The sequence below is a fragment of the Phalacrocorax aristotelis genome, chromosome 7 (assembly GCF_949628215.1).
Source record: "Phalacrocorax aristotelis chromosome 7, bGulAri2.1, whole genome shotgun sequence".
NCBI classification, from domain to species: Eukaryota; Metazoa; Chordata; class Aves; order Suliformes; family Phalacrocoracidae; genus Phalacrocorax; species Phalacrocorax aristotelis.
The window spans coordinates 3,065,651-3,081,390 of NC_134282.1; the positions used below are offsets into that span (position 1 = coordinate 3,065,651).

Consider the following 15,740-nt stretch of genomic DNA (forward strand, 5'->3'; position numbering starts at 1 on the left):
GATAAATAGGCCATTTATGCTACTCTTCCCCTGTTAGCACTGCTATCACTAAGCGCTGAACAATTCTGCGCTTCTGCTAGGTCAGAAGCAAACCTTAATTTTCTGGATCCATATGCCTTGAAACGATTTATTTTTCAAAGAAAATAAAGCACTCTGAGAGGGAACATCAGACCTAGTCCTTGCAACGTTCAAAGAATCTGTATGTCAGTCACGTCAAAATTCATCCCAGTCGGGTCTACTTGCAAACAATACAAATCAATAAATTATCATTTTAATAAAAATCTCATTTAAAAATGCAACGTATATTCGTGGGACCCACTTTGCACTTGCAAAGGGTACAAGTTTTTCAGAAAAAGATACATGCAAAGCTGTGCAGAGGAATACAAAACACTACAGGCGTTTGCAAACCAATGACAATGTACAGACAATGTGGAACACAAAAGAAGTTTCTGGGTACGATGGCTTCACGTGCATATTTTTAACATGATAAGACCTCAAGCTCTCGTAATTAGCTAATTTCTATGGAATTGCATTACACCGAAAAGGAACAAAAATTTAAATTAAATACGCTGTAGCGAAAAGCTCTGTACTTCTATCACACTCTGTATCACCCTCACAACCCCATTTTGTTGGCTAGGGCAAAAGCCACCTTTTAAAGATGCTCCCCTTAATGCCAGGTGTGAAGCACCGTGCAAATATGATACTCAGACTATTTCCTAGATCTTTCAAACCAAGAAAGATATCTACACACTGTTTAGAACGGGATTGTTGCATCATACAGTTCTTATGCAGGAAAAGGAGGATAGGTCACAATTCTAATGCATTCCAAATGTCTTCCCTGTATTGCATTTTGATAATTCACGTACACCACCTTACAGCGGAGACTACTAATGTTGCCAGGCTCAGAAAGAGCCCATAAAGCCTGCATAAGACCCAACATTTCTCAGATATCGGCAACAGCAGACCCAACGTATCACAAATCCACGTGATCAACCGCATTGCTAACAGAACCTGCAACGAAGATGGCACACATGGTTACAGAGACAGCAATGCCTGCTGCAGCCAGAGGCACAGGACTAATTAATTTCTGATCTGTCATAAAGTTTTCTTAAACCCGGAATCCAAGAATCACCTGAACTAGCAGATTTGGACTTGCATTTTTCTGCTATACTCTATAACATGACAAACAGCAATGGGACATGGTCAGGTGGTTAAGCGGATTAAATATTATCTTATTTCCTCTGAGATCACAGTAGGCTAGGCCTGAACCGAAATGAGTTGTCAGGTCAGCTCCTCAGTGGACATTTTATATCATAAAACCATCATCTATAACTGAATACTGATATAAAAGGCAATACACTCAGTTCCCACTCTAGGGAAAACCAAGATTGATTTAGAAGTGAAAAATATGCTTCCTTATTGAAAGGGTGGTCTCTCTAGGTCACCTCAAGGTCCCCTCTGAAGCTGCGTGGTAAGAGTTCTTGTGATGCTTGCATAGTAAGTTGCAGTGGAAAATCACAAATAACAGGTTCAACTGCCAGTGCAGGAACTCCTCCAACCTTCATGAAATGCAAATGCTCTGTCTTCTGCCTAAAATAACTTCCGAATCTAGACATGACCGTGCTGACAGATCTCAGCCAATGCACGTACTACGATTACTTAGAATTACAAGGCTATCGTCAGCAACAATGTGGTGGTGGTGAGGCGGGTGTTTGCTTTGGTGGCTTGGGTTTTTTTTTAATCTGATGAAAAAACTGATTTTTAGAGAAATTTGAAGCGTAAAAGTAATGTAAAATCTGGAACCATTAATGAAAGATGTTACTAGCTGTTATAGGGCATCCTAAGCCAATTTAGGAAAGTAGCCCCCACCAATTTTAACTTAAGGTTACAGTGACTGTGCTCACGGCATTTTTATTCTCTCCCAATGAACATCAAGAAGCTCAGAAATCCTTTCGTATGCAACATCCCTGATTGAGCATTTCTATCAAAAAGCATCAAAACCAATGCTTTTTTTTTTTTTTAAAATAAGAATAAACTCCATAATCACCATGAATGATCAGAACTCCAGCTTAAAATATGGAAAACTAATTGCTCTCAGGAAATTGCTTTGAATGAATCCAATACTAAAAAAACCCAAAACAAATCCAACAAACAACTCCATAATAACCCCCACACAAAACGCAAAGCCACTTAAAACCAGAAGAATATAGTAGGATAACATATAAATTAAAGCAGGTTGCCATTTACTTAGAGCTAGATCTAAAGAAAACAGAAAAGATAAGTTTAATTTCGTTGTGCCTGTTGCTGTCTGTGAATTACTCAGACCTAAAGACGAAATTAAAATGCCCGAGTTCTCATATTGACATGCACAATCTTCTCCTGTTAAGTGAAAATATGTTCACTGTGGAAGAATTGCCTTCTGCACAGAAGGTTAGTTTAATGTTCTGGCAATCGAATCGAAATATTCCAAGTGGCTATTGCTGCGCTTGCAAAGAGGGTGCCAATTATATTTTTAATGATAGACTTGGTGTTTTTCTTTTGGAATTCATGCACAAGCATCAAGAAGCCCAAACAGCTGAGAGTAACATTTTGACTCTGGTGTTCTACGGCTTCACCAGCATTATGTAAAGAAGGAGAAAATGAAACAATATCATGCTAAAAGCCACCACCCCCGCAAAAAAAAAAGACCTCCCAAAATCCTGAAGACAAGCAGTTGTATATATTTATCCAGCTATGTTGTGCAAAATCCAGCTAGAGAAGGTCTGAAAAGAATGCCTCAAATAACCCTAGGGAAAATAAACCCCCTCCATAGGCTATCGGATCTAAAGTACAAAACCCTAGTTGCACTGACGCCAAAGAAAAGGCTGGCTGTCAGCACCCTGCAAGACCACGTTTCGACTCAAAGTTCCGATCGCAATGCAAACGACGGGTGTATTTGAAAGGGCAGGGTTCAGATTTTCATACAGAAATTGCAAATGTTGATTTTCTGAACCAATTCTCATGGCTGAGCCTCTACAGCCATGCAGAACAAATGCAAATCAAACCAAGGTCTGGATCAGGCTATATTTCCTGAACTGCAGGACTAACTTCAAAGTGCTGGAGAACCCACCGCATTACTGAACCATTTTTTTCTTAACTGTGTTAACTTAGCTGCGCTTTAAAGGACAGATGACAGAAAAAAGAGCCACAAGGCACGAAAATCATTCTTCGGTTGAATCATGGGTGACATCCTGGTTTATCAAATCAAACACTAATTCTAGAAACAGAAGTATTTACTTCTCTTCTTCCGTAATCTCTTAAAGTTTTACACAAATACTTTGTTCAACAATAATGACTTTTGATACCTTTCAGATCAGTTCACAGACATGTAAATATTATTAATTTATTATTGCAAAACAAGGGGAAAAAAAAAAAGGCCTAAAAGGCCCAAGAATAGCCATAACTTCTTTTTGATAAAATAATAAACCAGTAACTACTAGAGAACATGACATGCAATTCAAACCCCCTACAGAACGAGGGGAATACTTATAACACACTTGTTGCCTGAAGAAAGACCACCTCTTCCTCTGGTCACTATTCCAGAAAATATAAAATAACCAGCATGTACAGAACTGGTCTGTGATTACCCTTTGCCCAGTTGCTCAAGTGGGCAGTTCTGAAGATTTACCAGCACGGGTCGCATTGCTTCCTCTAGTCCAGCGGCTGATGCTGTCAGAGGACCGAAAGGCAGAGAGCTATTCTGGCAGGGTAAGATTTTATACATTCACTCCTCATCTCTACTCAAAGCTCCTGTATCTTCCGTTTTCTTTTTTGCTTTCTCAGCCGTTGTTGAAATCAAACAGTGTGCGCTGGAAACACACGAGATGAAAAAAGGCCCAGATAATTTGCCTGTCAGTGGCTCTTTTGTGAAGTCCAAGCTCAAGTAATCTGAAGGGCCAGCCCAATTAGCAGCTCGGGTAGAAAAAAAAAAAAAAAGCCTATATTTCTCTATGGGAGCAGGAGAAAAAGTGCCAAGACTGATACATACAGAAGTATGGCTAGTGCATCTGCAGAAAGAGCAAATTTAGAAGGTTTAGATTTTATGATGCAAAGACAAAGCGCGTCAGTCTTCCCTATTGCCCTGCAGATGAGTAGCTGATCATCTGTGTGGATTCAAAGCTCTGAGGTTCAAACTGAGGCAATGGATTTCTTTGCTCAGCTCTGCTTTAGAACAGGTGCCTCACAGCAAAGCCATTTCACTTGACTTTGCACCATTTATCAGCGCAGAGCACTCAGACAGTAAATTGGACGATTGCATTTACTGCTCACTTTTTAAGGGCTTGATAAAATAGAAAATTATGCTTGGGCTTCACACCTCTAAAATCCGACAAGAGCTTCCGAAGACTCCAGAACGATATTTTTATGAGTCAGCCATCCTCCATTTTTGAATGGAAGGCACTCACTGTCTCACTCAATTTAAGCCTATTGTACTAAAAGGAGGAGACCTGCTATAAAACGGTCAGCCCTTTCCCTCAAGAAATAGCAATTCACAATAGGAGCCGGACTAATTCTTCAAAGGATGCATTTAATATATGTAGTGAACGTGCAATTAAACACCCAATTGAGGATTGAATATTTAGAGTTATTTTCCCATGAGAAAGTTAAGGGTTCAGCGTTACTGAAGATAACAGGACTATGTACCCAGTCGAATAGCCGAGAATTCCGCGTTTGATTCAGCAGTGGGACTTCAGGAGCTTCTGTATCAGTCCAGAAGAGAAAGAGAGAACAGGAGCTAGAGCTGGGAATACAACCATGTCTGCAAAGTGGCAGCGACTGCTCAAACCGTTAAGGGAAAATTCTGAGGCACCAGAAATGCAGAATAATCAATATCTACTTTTGCTCATTAACTTACATGTCCCCTCGTTTACTTTGCTAATAGCACGTTTCTCCTTCCATTCAAACAAATCCAGGGGTTTGTAATCGAAAAGAAAATGAGTAATAACCAAAAGTCCTTTTACTGATGCAACCAAAATGTTAATTGCTTGAAAATATTGACAAGTTGTGCTACAATTCCAGGCATCCATTGCTTTTCTCCTACCTCACCCCTCACATAGTCTTCTTACTGCTTACAAGAGCAAATTACTTTCTCCCATTTATCCTGTATAAAGGAGGAATTCTCGCTCTATTTTTATTTATTACTTGGCTGAAAAGATAAGAAAGCAAATTTTTGTCAACTATTTCATATTCAACTGGACAGACAGGGATCGGATTTGTAAGTGCACTGGCACTGTTTCACTTTTAGGTGGTGCAGGTCACACAGAACGTCCTCCTTCAAAGGCTGGATTTAGTATGAGGTAAATTGACGTGCTCAGTTCAAGTTGTTCTGGGTAGGAACAGCCTTCTAGGAACTGAGCAACGGACCTCAGCGTGATTTGGTTCCAATCCGCAATACGAAACCACTCTTTTGACATCTCTTTTTTTTAGCCATCGACTATAGATCTCCCAAGTCAGCATCATTTCTCAGTTTTCTTTCCCACAGTACCTTAACACAAAGGGAAAAAATGCATCACAATCGGTACTTCTGTATTTTTAAAGCTACGTTTGAAATAAAGTTTGCCAATAAAAATTTAGAACATGTCTTCAGGACGAAGCATGGAGCGATAAATCTGCGCAGAGAGCCTGCTTGTTTTAACTCAGGTGCGTGGCCTCAGTGGGCTGGGGGTGGATTTCTTAGAACAGATTTATGATTTCGAGGCAGGGTGTCTCCAGGCTTCTCTAATTAGCTCGTTCCTTCTGTTCAAAGGGACAAGAAAGCACCATTATCAGTCAAAGCAGGAGGAATACAACCCAGAAGTATGCCTACCAACCTCTTAAATGTGATATACTTTCAGATGAAGGAAGACCCATGGTCTTTCTTCAAAACCAACGTAAATTTTCTCAGTAACCACTAAAGAGCAAAACAGCTTGTGCATCATTCCGTGAGTCATGAAATCAGGAAGAGGTGACCAGGTGACTAAAAGAATCATTCAAAACACAGGGCTGACGGCAGTGTAAAGCATCAATTACATAAACAGCTTTTTGGTACGGACCATTGTCCGGAAAAGGTTTTGAAGGCCTTGGTACAGAATTCTTTTTACATGGGAAGCAGAGAAAGAAATTAAAAGGCAGCCACCTTCAGACTAGATTATATCCAGCAGTTTAACGAAACTGAGGAGGGGGAAGGTTAAGAACATGAGCAATGTAAACCTGATCTTTGAGGGGGGGAGAAAAGGATGAGGAACAGCGATAAAAGGAACTGCCTTGAAGGAGGGAATCTCCTATAAACTCAGGGGACACAAGGGCTAACGAACAGGGCCCACAAAGCAACTAGCAGTTCACTGAAGACAAAGTAAGAACTGGCATATTTTGTAGGAATATAATTTGGCTGCAGAGCAAACTCTGCATCAACAAATCTGACTTATCAATCAGTGTGAATTCCGCTGGGATTATTCAAGAACTCTCAGGGTTTTGGAAATCGAGATGAGATTTTAAAAAGATGATAAATTAGAGAAAAGCTGAGAAACAGGATTCTATTCAAGTGGATGTTACCAGACGATCCCTTCAGATGCAGATCTCCAGGCCTAGTTTTATATGCTTCTATAACTTCTATCCGTACTACCTACACCTATGGCTTGAATATTGAAGAAGGGCTTTGGGAGGGGATATAATGTCACTAAAAATCCCACAGCACTCATGTAGGAAATGGGTATATAAAGATTTTAGGTGCCTTGGAAAAATTCCACCCTAGAACAAAAAAAAAAAACAAACCCACACCAAAACCAGAGTCCTTAATATCAAAATGTATATAAGGTGTTGAAGTTCCCTAAGAAACTTTTTGTTCAATGTAGTTTATACAACATGTTTATATGCACACACTATATGTATATTCATGTGTGCACACATACACACACACACACGTGTGTATACGTACAGGGAGGAAGGGAAGGAGGGAAGGCGAGAGAGAGTCCTAGTTAAATGGAGATTTAAAACGTAATCTTCACAGTTACATGTGCCAGCCATAAACTGCACCAGAGGGAAAGAAATAAACAATGCAGGCAGAAAAGTGAAATTACTTTTTCCAAAGTAAACTTATTTAAAACTAATGCAGTTATTAACTAGAAGCCTTTTTGCAAATTGCCGTTATTCTGCGGATCTTTAATATTTTCCATTTAGTAAATTCTTATCCGTAAGTGCCTGCCAATAACCTCTGCATAAACAGGCAAGCATCCACATTTCTAAACTTTATGACAGTTAAAAAGCCAAGGTTATGAATATTTATGAGGGCAGTAAATTATTAAAATAAATACAGATATTTACACATTAGAACAACATCTTCATTTAATGGATGTGGAAAAAATGTTAATACGCGAACATTTTAAAGAAGAAGCGGTTTGGCCTGCAGAGCTTTTGTTGCTCTATTAGAAGTCAATTTAGGACAGAAATGATGGCTTTTTCTTGAATCCCAACCCCAAAAGACTAAATCATGATCAAGGCTCACAACGGTTTTCAAAAAACAAACCTGGTGGTGGTATTTCCTGAGGCTGGATACTGAAAAAAAACCTCCTCTGGCTTCTTTTCTGTGCTCACAGCGGTGACACATTCTCAGAGGAGTTTTAGGCCAGAGGAGCTGGGTGCTACTGAGGCGGCTTCATCAACCTCTCTCCCACCGCACGTTTTATACTGTTAGAATATGCTTCTTGTCTACAAACACAGCAGGCAACTCAAATCGCTCTTTCCCACGAAGGCGTTCTACATCAGAGATGTGATTTCCTTAACTGCTAGTAATAAACGTCATCCTCTTTCTCCACGTTTATCGATCCTCCGGATTCAAGGACGTCAGGGAGGCTGCTCTGACCTCCTGTGTGCAGCTGGCTACGCAAGTTCACCAGCGATCCCAACAACCCGAGTTCCACCAAAACACAACTCCTCCTCTAGCCAGAACACCAGAAGGCAGCCGCTTTCAGTCTGAAGGCGTGAGGGAGCAGGCAGCCTACCTTTTTTATGGTAGTTAACTCCTGAAGTTGTGCTTTGCTTCTGTTCTACATTTGCCTCATTTCAGGTTTCTCCTTAAAAAAATTTCTTAGAATCATAGAACCGTTAAGGTTGGAAAAGACCCTTAAGATCATCGAGTCCAACCGCTAACCTGTCACTACCAAAAAATTCTTCTTCCTTAATCCAGCCCCCTCTTTTTTCAGAAACAATCCAGCTCTTAGACTGCCTCAGACTAGTCACAAGCTCCCTTTAGGACTAGCCATAACAGTTTAAAGTCTTCCCTTCTGTCAGTTATTCAGCACTGTGAGTTACTGTGGCTGAAGAGACAGATCACTGCCAACACGGCTGCGCCAAGGTAACGCGTCCTGTGAGCGCTCCCTGTGTGCCTCACTCCTCGGTCCGCTGGCTTAGCTTGTGTTGCTGTAGGAAACTCCAGCTGCTGGGAGTAATAAATTCCTCAACCTTTCAGTTGCATTTGAAACTGACCCTGCCCGTACCGTACTATAACTTGCCCCAGCCCTCGAAGCATTTCTACCATTCTTGTCTCCCACTTCGGAGACTTTATAACAATGGTAATACCCCATTCTAAATCTCTATCTGATTTATATATACTTTTATACATATCCCTTTTTTATCTATTCTTTTTATCACAGCAACGTAAGCTCTACCTGGGTTGTTTTGGGTTGTTTATTTTTCCCCCAGAGTCAACACTCGTTTTGATACTTTACCCTGATATAAAGGTAGGGTCCGTGTTCTTTCTTTTTATATGTATAACTCATCATGTGGCCACAGTAACACATTCCATATTTGAAAAGGCCCAGCTGAAGGGATCGAGATGTGACTGCGGGGCTCTGCCGAACCCCTAGGAAACGAGCCCGCTGCCGCAACCGCTGCCCTCCTTGCCCTGGTCAGATAATACGCTCTGTTTCACTGGAACACAAATACAACACTCCCAATAAAATCTGAAAATCATATACAGTTACGAAAATAACTTAAGGTCAGATTTCTACAATTCTTGTTCTCACAAAGCAGCTTAAATTCATGAACCTTACCAAATTTAACCAGAATTACACACATTAAGGAGTTGACTGCATATTCTAACAGCATATTAGCGTCGGGCTTTTCTGTATACTCCAGATTCCCTATATGTTCTGATTCCAGGTAACTCCAAGCTCTGAACCCTGATGTTTGCAGCGTGTCTGAAGATGTCAGAGATAAGCCCCGTCTGAAAGACTGAAAGCAGAAGTTCCAAATTATTTTCAACCTTGATCTTCCCTCAAATTTTGTAGCCCATCCAATCTCCATAAACCACCAAACTAAACCTCTACAGAGAAAATATTGTCAGTAATATAACTATTTTTCCAAATATTCCAATTTCAACCACTTGGGCTTATTTGTATAAGTTACCCCCTTGTGCATCAAGCTGTGCTCTACCAGCACATACTTCTTTCTGCCAATGTCACGTAAAGGCTAAAGAAACCGCTCAGTTTTCCCGGTGAGTTTTCTGCCAGCAGCAGCAGTTTATTATTTCTTTCAGGCTTTTGCCAATGGACTCAATATGGACAGAAAGAGCAGTCAAGGTTAAAAAAAAAAAAAAAAAAAAGAGAATTAAAAACACAAAACAGGAAAACAGGAAAAACACATGAAAAACAGCAGTTGATGATGGCAGTAAAAGAGAGGCAGGCAAAAGGCACACCCATGCGAGGGAAAAGGCAGAGCTGAAAAATAGAGACGTGATTAGAAACTCTGTTACGAAGATGAAACCTTGGTTCAGGATCTATAAAAATCCAGACACTTGTATAAAATGAAGTAATAATAATGAGAAATTAAAGAACATTAAAATGTGAAAAATGCAAGTTTAATACAGAAATTAGAAAGAAAACCATTAAAAAGAATATAAATATATAGCGACAGCTCTGTTATGAGCTAGCGCTCTGTTTAGATGCGATGTAAAACCAAGCACGTGGAAGACAGAGATAAGGAAAATATAGGCAGAGGGAAGTATCTGCAGAAACAGAACCATGAGCCTCAGTAAGTACAGAAACATAAACATTAAGGGGAAAAGAGAAACGAAAAGGGGGTTCAGTGGCGAGATAGCGGGCCCATTTAAACCAGCAGGACTTGCTGCTTAAGGCAACCTCTCTCATTCACTTCAAACGTTTCTTGTGAAAGAAGAATCTATTTCTGGAATCGTCCAACATATTTTCTCATGCTTTTAATAGCTTATAATTATTTCACAGCCAAAGAGACACAATTTATATTCTTAAATACACACACACAAAAAAAGACAGATTACAACCTCCAAAAGAAGAAATAACAAATAAAGGGCAAACCTCCTCCCTGCATGAGCAGAACAGAGAAAGCAGCTTTGGGGAGCCGTATTTTTAGCTCAGACCCCAAGCTCGCGTTCGCAGTCCATCTCCTGAGCATGCCACACTTGGGTTCCCCTCGTGTAACAGGCTCTGAACGCACAAAACGGATTCTTTTGCAACAGCGGAGGAGCACCAGCAGCGCGGCTAACGCGCCGCAGCCACCTCTTCGCATTTACTCCGCGGGAGCGGACTACGGCCAGCCCAAATGCAAAGCTCCTGCGACGCGCCCTGTCCTCAGCACGCGCTGCGTTGCCCTACTGCTTGCTACTTACACACAGCAAGGGCTTGCAGGAACACAAATTAAAGTGGTAAAAAAGACCATCTCATAGGCAGCAAACTTTGCATCTTTATCAAATTCCTGCTCCATGAGCCCCAACCGCTGTTTCACTGCTTTTGTCAGTCAGCAATGAAACGCAGTACACGATCCGTCGGTGGAAATGCTGCACAACAGCCAAGTTCCAGCGATGATAACTGACCTTTCACGGGCATAATTATATTGCATCTAAATAATTTAAATAAACAGCTAAACCTACTCAGTTGAAAACGGCATTTTTATTGAGACAAATATTATTCCTATAGCAAAAAAAAAACATTAAGCGGTTATTTTCTGAGCCCGTGTTGCGGTCCCGCTTGCGCTTTCTATGGCCGACAGAGCAGATCCTGATTCTCTTTAATTATAAGATCTTGAGTCACTGTTCTTTTATAATTGCTTTTGTGAATTGGGAACGAATCGTTTAAATATTTATTGGGCTAGTGTGTTTTCTAAAAAGCAAAACAGCATTTCTGTTTATAAAATATTTGCAATGGAAGGCAGTTACTTGACATTTAGAGCTTAAATGCGGTTTGTATGTTGAACCTATTATGTCTAATGTACATGTAGCCTAGTGAGCTCCATCTGCGCTCTCTGCCGGCGCTGGAGTCGGAGCAGAAAGAATGGACACACACCCACACCCGTGTAGACCCCTCCCCACACACAGCTGCAACCACAGAAGGAGGAAAGGGGGAGTGGAAGGAAAACACGGCTCTCGTTCCGAACTGGTGGTAACCCATCCATAGACCAGTAAATCCTAGCGATTTTACAGGAGTGATCGGCCGTTAGCGGCAGAGGGGATAAATGCCCGTGCGCGTATGTCCGGGCGGTCTGCTCACACGCTTTGCACCGCAGAAACCACCACAGAAGTCAATGCTCTCTTCCAAGTCTCAGCCCCTCTCTCCCCTCCGAGGTGGTAAGGATGGCAGAAAGAAGCCAGGCCGCAAAGGCAAATTCTCCACGGAGCAAGGCTGTATTATGTCAGGATGAAATCCAGTTACGATGTCATTTCTTAATCAAATCCACCAACAACAGGGTTAGCCCTCCTACAGCATACACTGTTGGTTACCGCCTCGCAAGCTCCGTGCCGGCAGCGGCACGCCCGTAGCGATGCCCAAAGTGCTGAGCTTTGGGCCCAGCCCAGCGGGGCTGGAAAGCGCAACAAGCGTTTGACTCACCTTATAGAGCAAAGGTGATTGTCCTAGCTTCAGAAGTGCAATTTTTTTGGTCACGTTTGTAATGGCTTGAATCCGGATCAAGTCTTCCACAGTCCCATACTGTACGTCAACAAGTTCTGCCTGCAGAAGAGAAGACAGTGTTGAGGCTGTCCCTGTGACCGTGCCTCCTTGAGGGCGCTCTTTCCACAGAAGCAAGGTTGTTTGCATAAGAACAAGCTCCCGAGCAGAGTTCTGCAATCACCTTACCCCCACTGCCTAATCAGGAACACCTGTAACAACAAAGAGCTGGAGAATTCAGCCTGACAGATAAATTCATACATTTGCAGCTCCCATACATAATTCATCAGCTGTGATAAAAACCCAATATCTTTTGGCAGCGGTTATAATAAGTGATGCTGATCCTGATGAGAATTTCCCCTCGTTAGCTACAGGAATGTATTTAAAACCATGAAAGGGATACTAACGCACTTCTGTGAATTTTCTTAAAAGGAATCAGAGTCCTGTAAAGCATTTCAGAAAACGAGTGAATGATGATACTGGTCACTTATGGAAATATACAGATGATACACGTGCTACCAATATATATAGATTTACTATGTGGTCTGCTATGATTTCTGAGCACCCTCCCTTACCTACTGACGTATTTTCTTATAACCCAGCAGTCATCCAAGCATTATACACAGATAACCATATTGATAACAGACTGCACCGCTCTGACGCATGAACTTTTCAATTAATACGTATTTTTAAATTATTTAGAGGCACTTCCACCTCAATCAAAAGTGTTTAGAGCATGAAAAACTTCAGCTCTTCAGTCAGGACACTGCAGGAATACGTAGCAAAGGTCTAAGTTATCACTAAATGTCAAGTATTGGCAGTGACGGAAAAATACTTCAAGACGTGTTTTCAAGGATTTTTTTATTTTTTTTTTTTTTTAAGAGATACATATATAATTTAAGAATTACCAAGGGCATTTTTCTCACACATTTCTAGGAATAAATTCTGGTGAAGACCAAGTATGAGGATAATCAGTCTTGTACATTACTATTTTAGAATGTTATGAAGCTTTCAGGACACCATCGAGGACGTTCTGGAACCTCTAAATCCCTACACAGCGTTCCCATAAAACAGAAACACAAGAAGACACAAGAATATTACATGAGTGTTTAAAAATTAAAATAAGAGGAGCAGTACAAGATGGAAGAGTTTCTCTTTCAGTTCCATTTTGGTAACAAGTACGGATTCATTGCCAAAGGCAACAGCCCTGATTCTGGGCCTCCCTACACAAACTGTTTAAATTCTAGCAACGGCTGTTCTGGATATGTAGGATGGGGAAAATTTTCCTAGATTCCCGAATATGGGTATTTTAGGAAATTATTTACCCTTGCAGGCTGTATCTGATTATTTTGTCTGAGTTTGCGCCTCAACATTTAAGTTGAAATAATAATAATAATACAAAATAATTGCCAAGTTTCCTGTCTTCTTAAATGTTAACCTGAAAATTTAAAAGAATACACGTTTCTAGGTCTGTAACATGTCATCAGTGCTGTATAAACCAAGTATTTCGACAGGTCAGCCAAAGTTACCGAACAGGTCTGGAACAAGCAAACATCAGATTTAACAGCAAACGCTGAAACACGGGAACAGAAAACCTTGCACTTTGTACACTCTCTTCTGAAGTACGTGCGGGTTTTAATACCTAAAGAACTTGAAAACTATTTCATAAGAAAACGCAAATGGTGACTAAAGGCTGAAATACAATATAAATTCTTTCCCGTGTGATCACTGTATTTGTTAAGTATGATAAAATTAAGCAAGGAAGAATTTATACTAGCGGCAGCTATTTTATATTTTACCTAATCCGATGCCTCTGGTTATAAAGAGTTCACCTCAGATGAGGACAGGGTATTAACCGGGGTACTTCCTTGGGGTTCACACAAATTTTACCACACTCTGTAGATCTCAGCTTTATTGTAATTTGTACCTACAGACATGTCAATAGATACACTTTAGTGCAACAATTAACAGGGTCTCAGAAGTCTTACGGCTTGAGAGCTTTTATCTAGGCTGATTGCTGGGGACACCTCTAACCTAATTCCTTTGGACCCAATGCCCTTCCCACTTACCCTCAAGCAAACCAAAAATCAGAGCTTTCATCATTCGTATGAGAGGAGCTACACTAAATTTTCCTGAGGCACAATCAATACGCAAAGGTAGGACAAAATGAAGCATCAAACCGTTTGCTTCGACAGTAAGCCCGTGTGAAAATGAGATCCGTGCCCATCTACATTCATGTGCTGCTGCTCCTCACACTGTTTTTGCTAGCTGCTCCTCCAGGGTGCTATCCACCGCTCTGTCAACAGCAAAACTACATGTTTGCACAATTATTAATGCATTTAGCAACTGCCCTTGGATGTTCTTAGTTAATTTATGGATGAAAACTGCGTCTTCAAGAGCTGCTCGCTGGTCCTCCCCCGGCAACATGTGAGCTCGACAAGAGCAGGCTGAATAAAAGGCCTTACACAAAAGCACAGCTCATTTTTTAATTATGTGAGAACCAGAACTTGACTCCCTGCTGCCCCCAAACACTCTGCAAACCATGTTCTTTGCTCCAAATGTTAAAAATAAGCCCCAGTGCCAAAGCTATTAAACACATTCATACATTGGGAGCACGTGTAAGAAGTCATTACATAATGAAAGAGCAGCTGGGTATAATATAACAAAGAGTTACATGTGCTTTCATTACACATCTTCCACATGAAGGATGTGTCAAAGCTCAATATATCAGAAGTTTTTCTTTTGCACTTGCCTCAAAATAAGTATGACCTAAGCCTCCTGTTACTGTCTGACTTTAGGGGTACTTGCACACGCGTATTTTGCTGTAACTTCGAAGTGGATCTTTTCTCATCGCAAATCTTTAACCCTTAATTTTACCTTTTTGGGAACCGTGGGCAAAAATATCGCACACGTCTACCAAAGTAAGTTATCGCATCCTGGTAACATCGCATATAGCCTAGGAGTTGGAGGCTTGCACAGCTAAGCTTGGGTCTAACTTCAGTTAAAGTGTTAAAAAAACAGAATAAAATCTTGAGTAAAACTACACATGGCTCCTCCTCTCCCAAACAAAGTCAATAACCCACTGGAAGAGCTAAGAACAAAGTCGTAACATTCTGGCAGTACAGTCCAGAAAGTAATAGCTAAACATGAAATTATAAAAAGAGTTTTAAAAATTATTCCTAGCCCTTCCTTTCTTCTACACTTGAATACTTCAGTAAAATTTGTAATAAAAAGCACAATATTTTGCACTACTTAATAACAACATCTCATCAAATACAGTACAGCAACGCTAGCTCAGTCAGTTTTGGTCTTATTTAATACACTGGGGCTCAACTAATTGGACCCTTTACTTCTAACATAAAATAAAATATTGAAAAAATACACTTTTAAAATGATGTTAAAGATGCTAACGAATCCAAAGAGTGCTACCCTCTCAATAATCCACTGAGAAATGAACAGTCTATTTGTGTTGCATTGGTTTAGTCACAACGTTCCAAACACCTCCAAAAATGAACAAAGATGAAATTTTCTATTCTCTCATTTTCAGAAATACTTACAACATGCGATAATCCTCATTTTACACATTCCAGATTTTTTAAAAAAGTAAAACACTCCATCCCCAACCACCCGTCTTTGACAAACTGCTTTCCTTTGGTAGGATAATTCTGTTCAAAAACAAAGAGAACTCACCCTTTTATCAGGTACAAAAAAAGAGCGCTTGTGTGCTTGGTTTAGATGTGTAAGGGTAAATCCTCTTACCCTAAAACTGGGAAAATGCTAAAGAATGAGTTGGTTTATCCAGCTGAATTAGGT

At 40.6% G+C, this 15,740-nt stretch overlaps 1 protein-coding gene across 11 annotated transcripts in view; it reads right to left on the reverse strand.

The window, feature by feature from the left end:
• NAALADL2 (N-acetylated alpha-linked acidic dipeptidase like 2) overlaps positions 1-15,740 on the reverse strand; it is a 503,571-nt gene that overhangs the window by 210,742 nt on the left and 277,089 nt on the right. For all 11 annotated transcript variants that reach the window (XR_012661452.1, XM_075098454.1, XM_075098450.1 and 8 more), the window contains one exon: positions 11,871-11,990. Coding sequence is in view for 10 of the 11 variants with exons in the window: in XM_075098454.1 (XP_074954555.1) it covers positions 11,871-11,990 (120 nt within the window). In the remaining variant the exon portion in view is untranslated. The remainder of the gene's footprint in view (positions 1-11,870; positions 11,991-15,740) is intronic.